This window comes from Hyla sarda, chromosome 7 (genome assembly GCF_029499605.1).
Source record: "Hyla sarda isolate aHylSar1 chromosome 7, aHylSar1.hap1, whole genome shotgun sequence".
Taxonomy (NCBI): Eukaryota; Metazoa; Chordata; class Amphibia; order Anura; family Hylidae; genus Hyla; species Hyla sarda.
In genome coordinates, this window is record NC_079195.1 from 183,126,220 (window position 1) to 183,142,781 (window position 16,562).

The window sequence follows — 16,562 nt, forward strand, 5'->3', positions numbered from 1 at the left end:
GTGAAAAAAATCCATAAAAATCAAATTGTCTGATTTTCAAAGAATTTATTTGCAAATTATGGTGGAAAAAAAGTATTTGGTCAATAACAAAAGTTCATCTCAATACTTTGTTATATACCCTTTGTTGGCAATGACAGAGGTCAAACATTTTCTATAAGTCTTTGCAAGATTTTCACACACTGTTGCTGGTATTTTGGCCCATTCCCCCATGCAGATCTCCTCTAGAGCAGTGATGTTTTGGGGCTGTGGCTGGGCAACACGGTCTTTCAACTCTCTCCAAAGGTTTTCTATGGGGTTGAGATCTGGAGATTGGCTAGGCCACTCAAGGACCTCGAAATGCTTCTTACGAAGCCACTCCAAAGGGTTAATAGGAGGGGAGTTAAGTGCAGGTCAGGAAGAGTTCAGGGGAGGAGTTAATGGGGGTTAAAAGGCTGGGAGCAGGAGAGGAGGGGACAGTCTGCCGGACAGAGCCACAGGAGAATGTTGGTCCCTTACCTGTGGTGAAGAGGCTCCCTCATGGCGTCCATCGAGGAGTTGGTGGCACGTATGTGGGAGGAGGCACTGCGCCGGCGTCCCGGATGGTCGGAGCAGCTGCAGGGCATGGTGAGCTCTCCGGCAGCAGGATTTGCGGTGGTGGTGTTGGCGGAGGGGCCAGAGTTGCGGGCGAGTGGACGCCGGTCCCAGCCACCGACCCGCCTGAGCCCCAGCCCATAGCGCAGCACTGGTGCCCGCCCCTCGACCTCTGCTGCTGGCAGTGCCGGTGGTGAGCGGTTGGGGAGGTCTTGGGGATCGGTGCTTGGGCGCACTGGTGTGGCTGAGAGGGGGAGCAGCCGTGCTTTGTTCCCGGTGCAGCTGCGTGGGGAGGAGCCTGGACATGTGACGGCCCGCTGCCGGGGCTTGTTTCAAAGAAGGAACCAAACAAGTTCCACCTGATTCATCACCTGTCCCACCCCGAACGGGGGTCGGTGAACGGATGGGAATGACCCAGAGTTGTGCTCCGTGTCCTACACTTCGTTTGATCGGGTGTTTGTTTGGGTGCGGTAGGGGCGCTGTTAGCAAAAACGGACATTTAGGCCACTTTTTGGTTGCTGCAAGTCATTCGGTGCTCCATTATTTGGACGACTGTTTTTGGGTCCAGCGGGGTCGAGGGTCTGTGCGATTTTCTTGCAAGTTATGGAACGTATGGCGAGTTGGTTCGGGGTCCCCTTGGTGCCCGGCAAGACTGAAGGGCTGGCGACGACGGTTAGTTTTTTGGGAATTGTTATAGATACAGAAGCCATGGAGTGTCGGCTGCCTGACAACAAGCTTGAGGTTCTAAAGGGTAGGGATCGACCGATTATTGGTTTGGCCGATATCCCGATTTTGGAAGTTATCGGTATCGGCAATTACCTTGCCAATAATCAGATAATGCCCCCCGCACCGCACCACACCGCAACCCCCCACCGCACTGCACCGCCCCGGCCAGAGACCGCCGCCACTGCCCCATTGCCTCCCCCATCCCCGGTTTTATAATTACCTGTTCCCGGGGCCCGTGCTACTTCTGGCTCCTGTGGCGTCCTGTGTTACACTGTGCGCTGCACAATGACGATGTTACGCCGAGCGCTCCGGGTCCCTGCTCCTCCCCGGAGCGCTCGCGGCGTTCTCCCTTCTGCAGCGCCCCGGTCAGACCCGCTGACCGGGAGCGCTGCACTGACATTCGCGATGGGGATGCGATTCGCATAGCGGGACGCGCCCGCTCGCGAATCGCATCCCAAGCCACTTACCCGTCCCGGTCCCCAGCTGTCATGTTCTGGCGCGCGCGGCTCCGCTCTAAGATTTAAAGGGCCAGTGCACCAGTGATTGGTGCCTGGCCAAATCAGTCTAATTAGCTTCCACCTGCTCCCTGTGTATATTACCTCACTTCCCCTGCACTTCCTTGCCGGATCTTGTTGCCTTGTGCCAGAGAAAGCGTTAGTGTTGTCCAAAGCCTGTGTTCCAGATCTTCTGCTATTCACATTGACTACGAACCTTGCCGCCTGCCCCGCCCTTCTACTACGTCTGACCTTGCCTCTGTCTAGTCCTTCTGTCCCACATCTTCTCAGCAGTCAGCGAGGTTGAGCCGTTGCCGGTGGATACGACCTGGTTGCTACCGCCGCAGCAAGACTATCCCGCTTTGCGGCGGGCTCTGGTGAAAACCAGTAGCAACCTTAGAACCGGTCCACCGACACGGTCCACGCCAATCCCTCGCTGACACAGTGGATCCACATCCAGCTAGCCGAATCATAACAGACGAGTGACGTCCTCAACACGATGTCACGTTCAGTACGCACAGTGACAGCTCAGGACGTCGCCGGAGTAAGAAGTAGAGTGGACCCAGGGGACAGATAATTATAAAACCCCAGGACAGGCAGGGGGAGAGAAGCGGGGTGGGGGGGAATAAATAGCCGATAACTTATACCGATATTCCGGTATAACTTATCAGCTATCGGCCTTAACCTCCACAGATTATTGGTATCGGCCCTAAAAAAATCGATATCGGTCGATCCCTACTAAAGGGTGAGGTTGACCGGGCATGCAAGTTGCTCAGGCTGAGGCTACGGGAAGTCCAGTCATTGTTGGGCAGTCTTAACTTTGCTTGTTGCATTGTGCCTATGGGGAAGGTATTTTGCAGACGTCTGGCGGCTGCTACTGGGGGTGTTCGCAGGCCGCACCATTTTGTGTGCCTGTCTGCTGAGTTGCGGGAAGACTTGAGGGTCTGAAGGGACTTCTTGGGCAGGTTTAGCGGGCGTTCGGTGGTGTTTGAGTGTCCGATCTCTAGTGGAGACTTGGAGCTGCACACCGATGCTGCCGGGGGCTGTGGTTTTGGGGCATACTTTCAGGGGCAGTGGTGTGCGGGGGCATGGCCTGAGTGGAAGGCAGCTGGGTTGGTTAGGAATTTGGTGCTCCTGGAATTGTTGCCCATAGTGGTTGCGATTGAGGTCTGGGGGGCGGAGTTTGGGAACCAGCAGGTGTGTTTTCAATGCGATAATCTGGGAGTGGTGCAGGCCATTAAAGGGGTACTCCACCCCTAGACATCTTATCCCCTATACAAAGGATAGGGATAAGATGTCTGATCGCGGGGGTCCCGCCGCTGGGGACCCCCGCAATATAGCATGCATCAACCACCTGTATCTGCTTCCGGCAGCGCTGAAGGTTCTGGCTCTTTACCACAGGAATGGAAGATCGTGACGTCACGACTCCGCCCTCGTGTGATGTCACGCCCCGCCCCCTCAATGCAAGTCTATGGGAGAGGGCGTGACAGCTGTCACGCCTCCTCTCATAGACTTGTATTGAGGGGGCGGGGCGTGGCATCACACGGGGGCTGAGTCGTTACGTCACAATGCCATAGGTATGGATCTGTGGACTCTGGCGATTCGGGAGGCAGTGGAGAAGGCAGTGGCTTTGTGACAGAGCGGCGGGGTGTAAGGTGTCACACCCGCCGTCTGTTGCAGGAGTACTGGGAAGGCTTGGAGGCACATTTGGAGACTTTTGCTGGACTAAATGATTGGTTGGCTGGGTGGCGGCACCCAGCTTGGTGATTTCCTTGCGGGCATGGAGCCCCAAGGAGGGGTAGGGACTCCGAAAATGGTGCCCCGGGGCCCGATTACCTACGGCCAGGGGTAAAGTAGGAGGTCACTTTCAGGTGGATTGAGGAGGGAGGGAGTGTGCCAGGTGCCTCCAGGTTTTTCCCCTAGTTCTGGGTTAAGGATAGGTTATACCTGTTATGCTATGTATGATGTTCATACGGTTATTTATTGTTAAAACATCTATCTATCTATCTATATATATCTATATCTATATCTATATCTATATATATATATATATATATCTCAACGTGTGTGTGTATGTATGTATGTATGCATGTATGTGTGTATGTTCCAGGATCACGTCCAAACGGCTAAAGATATTAACATGAAACTTGGCACACATGTTACTTATATGTCAACAACAAACATAGGATAGGTGATTTAACCCTTACTCACCCCCATTTGCCAGGGGCGGGGTTTATGTTTAAAGTCCCATACAAGTCAATGGGAAATATATGTTACTGCATAACTTCCAAACGGCTGGAGATATTTCAATAATACTTGGTCACATGTTACTTATATGTCCACTTAAAATATAGGATAGTTAATTTAACCCTTAACTACCCCCCATTTGTGAGGGTTGGGGTTTTGTTTAAAGTCCCATGCAAATCATTGGGAAATGTATGTTCACACATAACTTCCGTACGGCTGGAGATATTTCAATAACTGGTACACATATTACGGGTCGGGATAGGAGGACCGGGATAGGAGGACCGGGATAGGAGGACCGGGATAGGAGGACCGGGATAGGAGGACCGGGATAGGAGGACCGGGATAGGAGGACCGGGATAGGAGGACCGGGATAGGAGGGCGGGAAAGGAGGGCGGGAAAGGAGGTTGGGATAGGAGGACGGGATAGGAGGACGGGATAGGAGGACGGGATAGGAGGACGGGATAGGAGGACGGGATAGGAGGACGGGATAGGAGGACGGGATAGGAGGACGGGATATGACAACAATATATGAGGACGGGATATGGAGTCAAATGCTTCCTCCTTTGTTTATTTTCCTCCCCAACAAGGATTAGGAAGGAAAAACCGGGCAACGCCGGGTACTCAGCTAGTGTTTAATAAAAGTTGGCCTGCTGTGGCCGTTTTACACCAACAATGGATCAGAGTGTTATTGGGGGGGGGGGGTGAATGGTAGAAGGGTGGTGTAAGGGTCAGCAGCGTCTAGACAATCCCTGAGTCATGCAGTGGATGTTATTTATGTGCACTCTTTTTTCAAAAGGGTGCATAAAAAGATGCATCTACCTAAAAAAATAAATAAATAAAATAAAAGGCCCAGATTCATTTTACGCTGAGGCAACCTTTTCAATGCAAAATCACAGCAAAATCTGAGCTAAAACTCAAAAGGTGCAATATTTATTAAGGCCGTGCACCTTTATAGTAAATTTGGTGCAAGTTAGCCAAAAAAAAAAAAAGAGCCCCAAATATTCTGCCAGGAAAAATGGCATTCTACAGCCAACAATGATAAATGTCCCACTTGGTGTGTACTAGTGTATACATACATCTTCTTAAAGGAGTAGTGTAGTGAAAGATCCTAAGGATGGGGGATAAGTTATAGATCACGGACGGTCCGACTGCTGGGACCCCCGCGATCTCCTGAATGAGGCCCTGGCAGTCTGCTGGAAGGGGGTGTGCCGACCCCTGCACAAAGTGGCGTCTGACACGCCCCCTCCATGTAATCCACAGAGATTGGTAGAGGTCCCCAAAGTCAGAGTTCCTGGGAACGGTGGGGTCCCTCTTTTCTAGTTAGCCCCTTGTCAACCCCCAGTTAGCTAATATTCATATAAATATCAGTGTAAATATGTATATTTAATTGCCTACCTGTTAGAGTTGCAGGACCTTAGCTCATGTGACTCGGTGTTCAGAACTCTATGGTTTGTTGAAGGACCTTCGGTGGTTCTTGTGTCAGGTGTTCACCCACAATGCCATGTAACGGTGAGTGACAGCTGTTATGGACCAATCCAAAACCACTCAGCCACTGCCCATATAAGGGAGCTGCAGCTAATAATCACTCTCTTGGGTTGTTGACTCTGAATGAGGTAGGACCTCCGCAACTTCCAAAGACAGTTACTAGGCCAAAAGCCTTGCGGCCTCGGCCTACGCTAAAGACTGAGTTCTTACAATTCCCCTCTAACTCTGCAAGATCACTGGACCTAAACCTACCCCTAAATCCAGCGGATCTATGCTACAAAATCCTCCTAAACTAAAGAGAACTTACCCGGTCCCAACCACTGTCAATCGCTGCTCAGCTGTATATAGACTCTGTTATCTGGACTGTTACCGGTTACTGCATGTTACAGAAAATCTTCAGTAAAGTTTCAACAAGTTTTCAGCTAAGCACTGGTTGTGGACAATCCGTTATTCTGCACTCACCTATCGCTGTTGGGAAGGGTTGCGATAGGCTTAGCATTCCCTCAGCATTTAACCCTCACCCTGGCATCACGAGTGACAAGGGTTAATAAACCCCTGATACCTGCTCAGCAACACCCCAGCTACCCTACCCCCCCCCCCCCCCCCCCCCCGAGGCTTACCACATATCAAAATACTCTACCAATAGATTGTGTGTATTACCAGAACCTCTTACCTCTCCAGTCAGTAGGTGGATAATCTCCAGCGTGAGGCTTAGTATCCCCTCTGGGATCTCACTAGGTTTGTCCATCTTCTAGGTGTAAAGCTGAAGTTCAGAGGATGATATCCTGTAAATGTGCAGTGTTAAAGAGAGTTAACGGTTTCATAAATATAAAACTGTGACATGCCAAGACAAATAATGAAACTTTAGGCATATATGTGGTGGCTCAGTACGGGAGGTGTCACCCCATACCCCTGCTGCCCTGTCAGGCTGCCTCCTTCAGTGTCCCCAGGGCCTCCTGCATTAGTTTACCCATTGTAAATATGTTGTACTGTATAAAATGTGTTAGCACTTTAATAGTTATACCATGTGATATGTCATGTGATTGTTACCCAGAGGGTACCAGTGACCAGGTGATCCCAAGAGTGACCTATGGGCTCCCTGCTGGTCTCCCCCATATAAGCCCTGGGTGGAGCTTCTCTCTCTTTGAGCTCTGCTCTTCTGCTAAGTTGAGGTCCAGTGCAGTCGTGCCTAGTGTGTGTGTCCAGAGTGTTGGAGGCCTCAAAGTCAAGTCCTGCAGCCACCATCAAATCAAGTAAGCTAAAGTCACAGCTTTATGAGTCAAGTCAGTCTCTGTCATCTGTCAGGTCAACGTAATCTGCACTCAATTGTTCAGTCCTACTACAAGTCCCACAAAGCCCTTAAGTTCTCTGCGTCACTGGTCACCTCGTTGGGCCCTGGCTGAACTGTATAGACTTTACCAACTGTCTACCCTCAGTAAAGCTACTGCTGTCCGCAAATTGGCGTTGGAGCCTTTATTGCCCCCGTGCCTACCCCAGGATCCAGCGGTATACCTTCGGTTGGTTATAGGCTAAACCATGCCCTGGCGTCACAAATACAAGGGGCTCATGCCATCTTCCCCTAGGGTAACAACATCTGCCCTTATCACCCCCTGCCAACACATATAGGTTGTTAGGGATCAGAAGAACTTGGCTACTTTCTTCTCAAAACAGGGATTCACCTGTCAATAGGTTGCGTGCAGTATTCAAACTCCCTCCCATTTATTTCAATGTTCCAAGTTGTAATACCAAACACAACCTATAGACAGGTGTGGTGCTGTTCCTGGTAAAAAAAAACAGCCATGTTCTTGTATTCCTGTACAACTCATTAAAGGGGTACTCCGGTGAAAACCTTTTTTCTTTTAAATCAACTGGTGGCAGAAAGTTAAACATATTTGTAAATTACTTCTATTAAAAAATCTTAATCCTTCCAGTACTTATTAGCTGCTGAATGCTACAGAGGAAATTCCTTTCTTTTTGGAACACTGATGACATCACGAACACAGTGCTCTCTGCTGACATCTCTGTCCGTTTTAGCAACCATGCATAGCAGATGTATACTAAGGGCAGCATGGTGGCTCAGTGGTTAGCACTGCTGCCTTGCAGTGCTGGGGGCCTGGGTTCAAATCCCACTAAGGACAACAATAAATAAAGCGTTATTATTATTATAATAATGTCAGCAGAGAGAACTGTGGTCGTGATGTCATCAGAGAGCATTCCAAAAAGAAAATAATTTCCTCTGTAGTATTCAGCAGCTAATAAGTACAGGAAGGATAACGATTTTTTAATAGAAGTAATTTACAAATAGGAATAACCCGAGAAGACGTGCCCAAAAAAAGAAACGTCCATCTGATTATTGGACAACTGATTCTGATACCAGCGACGACAACATGAGAGATACAGGAGCCAAATCTGATTCACATGACACCCCGAACCTCCCTTTAGGAGGAAGACTCGAAGGGGAAGAAGAAAAAGGAAGAGGTCCCACAAGGACCATGGTCAGGAAGAAAACAGTGACCTGGAACCAGGAACAACTAATGTAATAAATATTTCAGGCATAGACCTACCTACCGAATGTATCTTATTATTATCCAAAGGTCTCAATTTTGGCGTGTGCGAATCTTTCGACATGCCTCAATTTGAGATTGATCTTTTTAAGGGCGTCCGTAAAATCCAACTACATAAATTCTTTAGCAAAAAAGGGAACAAAACATCAGATGACCCTGTGAGAGAGGGTGAAAGACCTTGCACAATAGGACCATTAGGTTTTATTCCTGCAAGTGGCCTCAATGATGAGGAAATATCACATATTAGAATGCTAGCTGAATTAGCAGATCCACAGACAGAAGACATCGATATAGCAGTGCCAACCCTCGGTTATCCTAGGTTTAATAGCGGACGTCAATCTACCTTTAACCCTTCAGTTCCTCCTGGATCACCTCTAGACCTATTTACACAATCTGTTACACAGGATTTGAAATGCCTTATATATCCAGCTCCACTTAAAAATTTGACTAGGGAAGAACAGAAGATGTTAACCTGGCTCTCTCAACAGAGAAACTTAATAGTAACAAGAGCCGATAAGGGCGGTTCGATCGTCGTAATGTCATCATCTCAATACGAAGGAGAAGCCAAGCGACAGCTGACAGATCGCACTACTTATGAAAAAATGTTAACAGATCCAACAAGAAGGGTCATGGATACGCTCCGATCTTTTCTTCGTCGAGCCGTTGAAATGGGAGTCTTAAATCACTCTACTGCAGAACGGTTGATACCCGTCGCACCCAAGAAACCTAAATGGTATATTTTGCCGAAGATTCATAAGTCGCGGACCGACCCCCCCGGACGACCTATCGTCGCGGGGATCGGTTCCGCGACTGAATATCTGTCAAAATATATAGAGTGGCTATTACGGCCCCTTCTACCCTCCATTCCTTCATACTTAAAAGATTCCGGCGATGTCCTTCAATATCTACAAAATGTCACCTGGACTAACCATTACCATCTTACCAGTATAGACGTTGAGAGCCTGTACACTCGCATCCCTATAGGTGCGGGTGTGCAGGCTGTCAGGTTCTTCCTCAGTCAAGCAGGGAAATCTCCTACTTTCATTAATTTCATATCCGAAGCAATAACCATTATTCTAGAGAATAATTATTTTCAGTATGAGAACCAGTGGTTCCGTCAAAGGACAGGAACTGCAATGGGTACATCGGTCTCTTGTACCTTCGCGAACATCTTTCTTGCAGTATTCGAACATAAGTATATATTCTCTACTAACAATACCTATGTCAACAACATTAAAGGATACAAGCGTTACATAGACGATGTGCTACTCCTATGGGAAGGATCCGAGGACCACTTCAATAGTTTTGTCATTTAAACTCTAACACAATGAACATGCGGTTTACATCCGTCTTCTGTCAAAGTCATCTGGACTTTCTTGATATCAGGATCATCAAAACACCTCAAGGCCTGCACACAGAGGGCTACAGAAAAGAAATAGCCCGCAATAGTCTACTTCATTTTAAGAGTTCACACCCTGCACACACTAAGCGTGCTATTCCCTTTAGTCAATTCTTGCATCTAAAAAGGCTAAATAGTGAACATGTCTCTTATTTAGCGCAAGCAGAAGATCTAAAAAAACGTTTGTTGGCTCGCGGATACCCTGTCAATATCATCCAGACAGCGTTCAATAAAGTTGAAGAAATGAACAGAAATGATTTGATACAGTACAAAAGATCCAAGAAAAAAAACGAATCAAGATACAGCACGTAGATTCACTTTCTCATTTAAGAATACTCAAATGAACGACGTCATAAATTCCACCATCAGACGCCATTGGCATATATTATCTACTGATGAAGACTTGAGACAAGTCACAGCTCTATGTCCGTTAATTACCTACCGGAAGAATCAAACTATTGGTGAGAAACTTAAGCAACACACTTCACCCCTTAATGAATCTTGGCTACAGAACCTTTCTCCAGTAGGTAACCATCGCTGCGGATCCTGCAAATTTTGCAAATTCAACACAGGAGCTAAACATCTCAGCCTCGGTGGTTATTCTATTTCTGTTAGACAATTAATCACATGCAAAACCACCTTTGTCGTCTATTACATAATCTGCCCTTGTCATAGATATTACATAGGAAAGACCAAGAGACAACTCTGTGCTAGGTTTCGCGAACATGAATACACGCTCTCCAAAGGAACAGGTCCCCCACGCCTAGCGTTTTGGTGGAATCGAAAAAATTCCAGTCCTTAACCAAGGAGGAGATAGAGAGAATATTCTTCTCCAATGTGAAGCACGTTATATTCTCAGATGTAACGCTCAGGGCCCGGCTGGGCTGAATGAGCGGCTCGACATGTCCCCCTTCTTAAATTAATTACACTAGTCTCTATCTGCACTTTATTATATTAAGATATTCAATTATACACATTTCTGTTTTTCTACCTTCTTTATTATCATCTTTTCGATCACTATTTACTCATTATTTTATCCACTTTTCGGGTCTAGTAACTTGCTGCTATTGAAGTCTATACTTTCATTATAGTTAACACTATTTACGTATAGTTTACATTAATAGCTCTTTTCTCCATTATCTGGTAATGGAGCCTATTCCCTTCTTTCTCTTTCGCTTTTCCGGACCTTCCCTTTTGATCCACACGTTTACCCATAGTTTATATGTTTCTATGGTTACTCCCGTTATTCACGGACTTCCATAAAAGGGCAACGCTATGACGTGAACGTTGAGGCCGGAAGAAGGACGTTCCTACGTCCGAAACAGCCGGCGTAGCCTCTGAGCGCCCCTTACCGTCTTCGTCCATGTCGTGGTGATCCCGGACCTTGGGCCTGCAGCTGTTTACCCGCGGTGAGTGCACGCTACCTCTTTTTCATTGTAATTTACAAATATGTTTAACTTTCTGCCACCAGTTGATTTAAAAGAAAAAAGGTTTTCACCGGAGTACTGCTTTAAATACAGTGAAAAAGGGGGGGCGGGGGGCTAGATTTTTTTTATTTTGGTAAGAGAGTGGTCGACCATGATCACCACCGTGGGCATTTCCTGCCGAAACCATTAAAAACACCAGATGGCAGCCAGACAAATATTGGTGTTTATGTTTTTTTGGCCTTTATTTAATTGATGCTGCATTACTGAAGCTCAGCCCCCATTAAAGTGAATAGGAACTGAGATGCATTAACCCGACATGGCCACTTCACCATGTAGTGACCAGTTGTGTCCACACCGATCAGATATTGATGGTCTATCTTGAGCATCAGCCATCAATCAAAAAAGTCCCAGAAAAATTATTTGAGGCAAATCTGTCAAAAAGTAAGCCTGCGTTCTGCTGATGGTTTCATGTAGGCCAAAACATTTTTTTTTTGTACAGAACTGTTATAAGATCACTCAGACTTGTAAGTGGAGGAGTTGGAATAATATTATAGGAAACTGTTCGTCCAGGGTATACATACCAAAGGGATGACCATCTGTGCATTTGGGTGGTGTAAGCTTGTGCAGCAATCGGCAGACAAAGGGGGGCATTTATTAAAGTGAGTGTAGGTGCACTGATGTTATACACAGGTTTTGATGGAGTAGTTGGAGGGTACATGCACAAAGTTTACTTAAAGGGGTATTCCGGGCAAAAACATCTTATTCCCTATCGAAAGGATAGGGGATAAGATGTCTGATCACGCGCGGGGGGGAGGGGGGGGGCCCGCCGCTGGGACCCCCACGATCTCCCTGCAGCAGCCCGCATTCTATGCGTAGCTGCGTCTGAAGTTTCGGAGACCTTCAGGCTTTCGAGACGGGGATGTGACGTCACGCCGCACCCCCTCCATTCATGTCTATGGGACGGGGCGTTGCGGCCATTACGCCCCCTCCCATAGAAATGAATGGAGGGGGCGTGGCGTGACGTCACATCCCCGTCTAGGAAGCCCGGATGTTTCCGAAACTTCAGATGCAGCTACGCATAGAATGTGGGCTGCTGAAGGGAAATCGCGGGGGGTCCCAGCGGCGGGCCCCCCGCGATCAGACATCTTTTCCCCTATCCTTTCCATAGGGGATAAGATGTTTTTTGCCCTGAATACCCCTTTTATGGTGCAGGGCCGGTGATACATATGGGACTAATACACATTTTTGTGAAATTTCACTTCAGAACACCACTTTGTATGGCCCCCCCTGCTCTGCGACTTTTGTGAGACTTTTTGAAACTGCTGTCTACAGTCAGTGTTGTGAGCCAGGCCTGAGTTGGTGTAGATTTTTTTTGTGTAATTGAAGGCTGTGCAACAAATCTGCAACTTTTTTTTTTTAGAAAAGTCGCATGTCGTAAATCACTGACCACTGCAAAGTAAATGCGGTGACTATTAAATATGTCACGTGACTCCTGCACACACCCCCCCAGCCCCCCCCCCCCCCCCCCCAGTAACCAATGGTTGGGGGCTGGTGTGCGAGTGTCAGCCTATAGAATGTAAGGGAGGCGGAGCACTCAAGCCGAGAAAAATGCTGAGTCACACATTACATTCTATCTGCAATCCACTGCAATGCACCGGCGTACATAAAAAAAAAAAATCACACAATTTGTCGCAATGGCAACATTTTAGCGACAAATATATACAGAAAACCTGTGTAAATACCTTAATAAATGCCCCTCAAAAGAGTCTGAGAGTACTGGAAACATGGAGCGTAAAAAAATGCATGCCCCTTTGTCCTGGGGACCGATTTCGATTTCTTGCTATGATACCCACCTTTGTATGCACACCACAGCACTAGCAACAATAGAGTTTCCTAATGTAATAAAGACAGACACCCTTTATTGCCTAGGGTATTCTAAGGTGGAAGGAAGTGGCTTGAACGGAGATGAATATGGTTGCTTAGATACAAAAAAAAAAAAAAAAAAAACTCCAGCATTCCCATTCTGCCTATTAACCCCTTAAGGACCAGGCCATTTTACACCTTAAGGACCGGAGCGTTTTTTGCAATTCTGACCACTGTCACTTTAAACATTAATAACTCTGGGATACTTTTAGTTATCATTCTGATTCCGAGAATGTTTTTTCGTGACATATTCTACTTTAACTTAGTGGTAAAATTTTATGGTAACTTGCATCCTTTCTTGGTGAAAAATCCCCAAATTTTATGAAAAAAATGAAAATTTTGCATTTTTCTAACTTTGAAGCTCTCTGCTTGTAAGGAAAATGGATATTCAAAATATATATTTTTTGGGTTAACATATACAATATGTCTACTTTATGTTTGCATCATAAAATTTATGAGTTTTTACTTTTGGAAGACACCAGAGGGCTTAAAAGTTCAGCAGCAATTTTCCAATTTTTCACAAAATTTTCAAACTCGCTATTTTTCAGGGACCAGTTCAGGTTTGAAGTGGATTTGAAGGGTCTTCATATTAGAAATACCCCATAAATGACCCCATTATAAAAACTACACCCCCCAAAGTATTCAAAATGACATTCAGTAAGTGTATTAACCCTTTAGGTGTTTCACAGGAATAGCAGCAAAGTGAAGGAGAAAATTCAAAATCTTCATTTTTTACACTCGCATGTTCTTGTAGACCCAATTTTTGAATTTTTGCAAGGGGTAAAAAGGAGAAAATTTTACTTGTATTTGAAACCCAATTTCTCTCGAGTAAACACATACCTCATATGTCTATGTTAATTTTTCAGCGGGCGCAGTAGAGGGCTCAGAAGGGAAGGAGCGACAAATGGTTTTTGGGGGGCATGCCGCATTTAGGAAGCCCCTATGGTGCCAGGACAGCAAAAAAAAAAAAAAAAACACATGACATACCATTTTGGAAACTAGACCCCTCAGGGAACGTAACAAGGGGTAAAGTGAACCTTAATGCCCTACAGGTGATTCACGACTTTTTCATATGTAAAAAAAATATATATAATGTTTACCTAAAATGCTTGGTTTCCCGAAAATTTTACATTTTTAAAAAGGGTAATAGCAGAAAATACCCCTTAAAATTTGAAGCCCAATTTCTCCCGATTCAGAAAACACCCCATATGGGGGTGAAAAGTGCTCTGCTGGCGCACTACAGGTCTCAGAAGAGAAGGAGTCACATTTGGCTTTTTGAAAGCGAATTTTGCTCTGGGGGCATGCCGCATTTAGGATGCCCCTATGGTGCCAGGACAGCAAAAAAAACAACACATGGCATACCATTTTGGAAACTAGACCCCTCGGGGAACGTAACAAGGGGTAGTTTGAACCTTAATACCCTACAGGTGTTTCACGACTTTTGCATATGTAAAAAAATATATATTTTTTTTACCTAAAATGCTTGTTTTCCCTAAAATTTTACATTTTTAAAAAGGGTAATAGCAGAAAATACCCCCCAAAATTTGTTAGGCAATTTCTCCCGAGTACGGCGATACCCCATATGTGACCCTAAACTGTTGCCTTGAAATACGACAGGGCTCCAAAGTGAGAGCGCCATGCGCATTTGAGGCCTAAATTAGGGACTTGCATAGGGGTGGACATAGGGGTATTCTACGCCAGTGATTCCCAAACAGGGTGCCTCCAGCTGTTGTAAAACTCCCAGCATGCTTGGACAGTCAACGGCTATCTGGCAATACTGGGAGTAGTTGTTTTGCAACAGCTGGAGGCTCCGTTTTGGAAACAGTGGCGTACCAGACGTTTTTCATTTTTATTGGGGAGGGGGGTTGTATAGGGGTATGTGTATATGTAGTGTTTTTTAATTTTTATTTTATTTTGTGTTAGTGTAGTGTAGTGCTTTTAGGGTACAGTCGCATGGGCGGGGGGTTCACAGTAGTTTCTCGCTGGCAGTTTGAGCTGCGGCAGAAATTTTGCCGCACCTCAAACTTGCAGCCGGATACTTACTGTAATCCTCCGCCCATGTGAGTGTACCCTGTACATTCACATTGGGGGGGGGAACATCCAGCTGTTGCAAAACTACAACTCCCAGCATGTACGGTCTATAAGTGCATGCTGGGAGTTGTAGTTTTGCAACAGCTGGAGGCACACTGGTTGTGAAACACCGAGTTTGGTAACAAACTCAGTGTTTTGCAACCAGTGTGCCTTCAGCTGTTGCAAAAGCTACAACCCCCAGCATGTACGGACAGCGGAAGGGCATGCTGGGTCTTGTAGTTATGCAACAGCTGGAGGCATACTACTTTGGCTGGGGATGCTGGGGATTGTAGTTATGCAACAGCTGGAGACACACTGGTTTGCTACTTAACTCAGTGTGCCTTCATCTGTTGCAAAACTACAACTCTCAGCAGTCACCGACAGCCAACGGGCATGCTGGGAGTTGTAGTTATGCAACCACCAGATGCACCACTACGACTCCCAGCATGCACTTTAGCTGATTGTGCAAGCTGGGAGTTGTAGTTACACAACAGCTGAAGGTACACTTTTCCATAGAAAGAATGTGCCTCCAGCTGTTGCAAAACTACAAGTCCCAGCATGCCCATAAGGGAATGCTGGGAGTTGTGGTGGTCTGCCTCCTGCTGTTGCATAACTACAGCTCCCAGCATGCCCTTTTTGCATGCTGGGAGCTGTTGCTAAGCAACAGCAGGAGGCTGTCACTCACCTCCAACGATCCTCACCGCACAGGTCAGTCCCTCGTCGTCTCCGCCGCTGCTCCTGGGGCCCCGATCCCAACAGGGGCGCCGGGGATCGGGGTCCCCAGCACCCGGGCTGCACGTCCAGCACCCGCTCACGTCCTCCGGAAGAGGGGCGGGTTGGGTTGCGGGAGTGACACCCGCAGCAGGCGCCCTGATTGGTCGGCCGGTAATCCGGATGACGAATCAGGGCGATCGTGAGGTCTCTGACGGCCCCGATCAGCCAATAATTCCGGGTCACTGGAGACCCGATTGACCCGGAATCCGCCGCAGATCGCTGGACTGAATTGTCCAGCGATCTGCGGCCATCACCGACATGGGGGGGTCATCATGACCCCCCCCTGGGCGATATGCCGGGATGCCTGCTGAACGATTTCAGCAGGCATCGGGCACCGGCTCCGCTCCAGATGGTTGCGGGGGGCCGGTAAAACACATGACGTTCTCATACGTCATGTGTCCTTAAGGACTCGGAAATGGAGACGTATGAGAACGTCATGTGTCCTTAAGGGGTTAAAGGGGTACTCTGGTGGAATTTTTATTTATTTTTCAAATCAACTGGTGCAAGAAAGTTAAACAGATTTGTAAATCACTTCTATTTAAAAATCTTAACCCTTCTTGTACTTATCAGCTGCCGTATACTACAGATATACTACAGAGAAATTTGTTAAGTTCTTTCCAGCCTGACCACAGTGCTCTCTGCTGACACCTCTGTCTGTGTCAGGAACTGTCCAGAGCAGGAGAGGTTTTCTATAGGGATATTATTCTAATATGGACAGTTCCTGACACGGACAGAGGTGTCAGCAGAGAGCAGTGTGGTCAGGCTGGAAAGAACTTCACAAGTTTCTCTGTTTTTATACAGAAGCTGATAAGTACTGGAAGGATTAAGATATTTAATAGAAGTAATTTACAAATCTGTTTACTTTCAGGCACTGTTTACTTTC

The 16,562-nt window shown here is 46.8% G+C and overlaps 1 protein-coding gene and 1 long non-coding RNA gene across 3 annotated transcripts in view; one reads left to right on the top strand and one right to left on the bottom strand.

The window, feature by feature from the left end:
• LOC130282853 (gastrula zinc finger protein XlCGF57.1-like) overlaps positions 1 to 16,562 on the bottom strand; it is a 68,271-nt gene that overhangs the window by 29,972 nt on the left and 21,737 nt on the right. Inside the window, exons 1-2 of one of the 2 annotated variants that reach the window (XM_056531712.1) lie at positions 7,015 to 7,090; positions 6,196 to 6,307 (exon numbers count right to left, since the gene is read on the bottom strand). In XM_056531712.1, coding sequence (XP_056387687.1) covers positions 6,196 to 6,270 — 75 coding nt within the window. In that variant the 5' untranslated portion in view covers positions 6,271 to 6,307; positions 7,015 to 7,090. Of the gene's footprint in view, positions 1 to 6,195; positions 6,308 to 7,014; positions 7,091 to 16,562 lie in introns of those variants that run through there. The other variant, XM_056531711.1, reaches the window with a different exon arrangement.
• The window catches only part of LOC130282858 (uncharacterized), a 49,626-nt gene that overhangs the window by 11,363 nt on the left and 21,701 nt on the right, over positions 1 to 16,562 (top strand). The gene's annotated exons all lie outside the window — the stretch shown is intronic.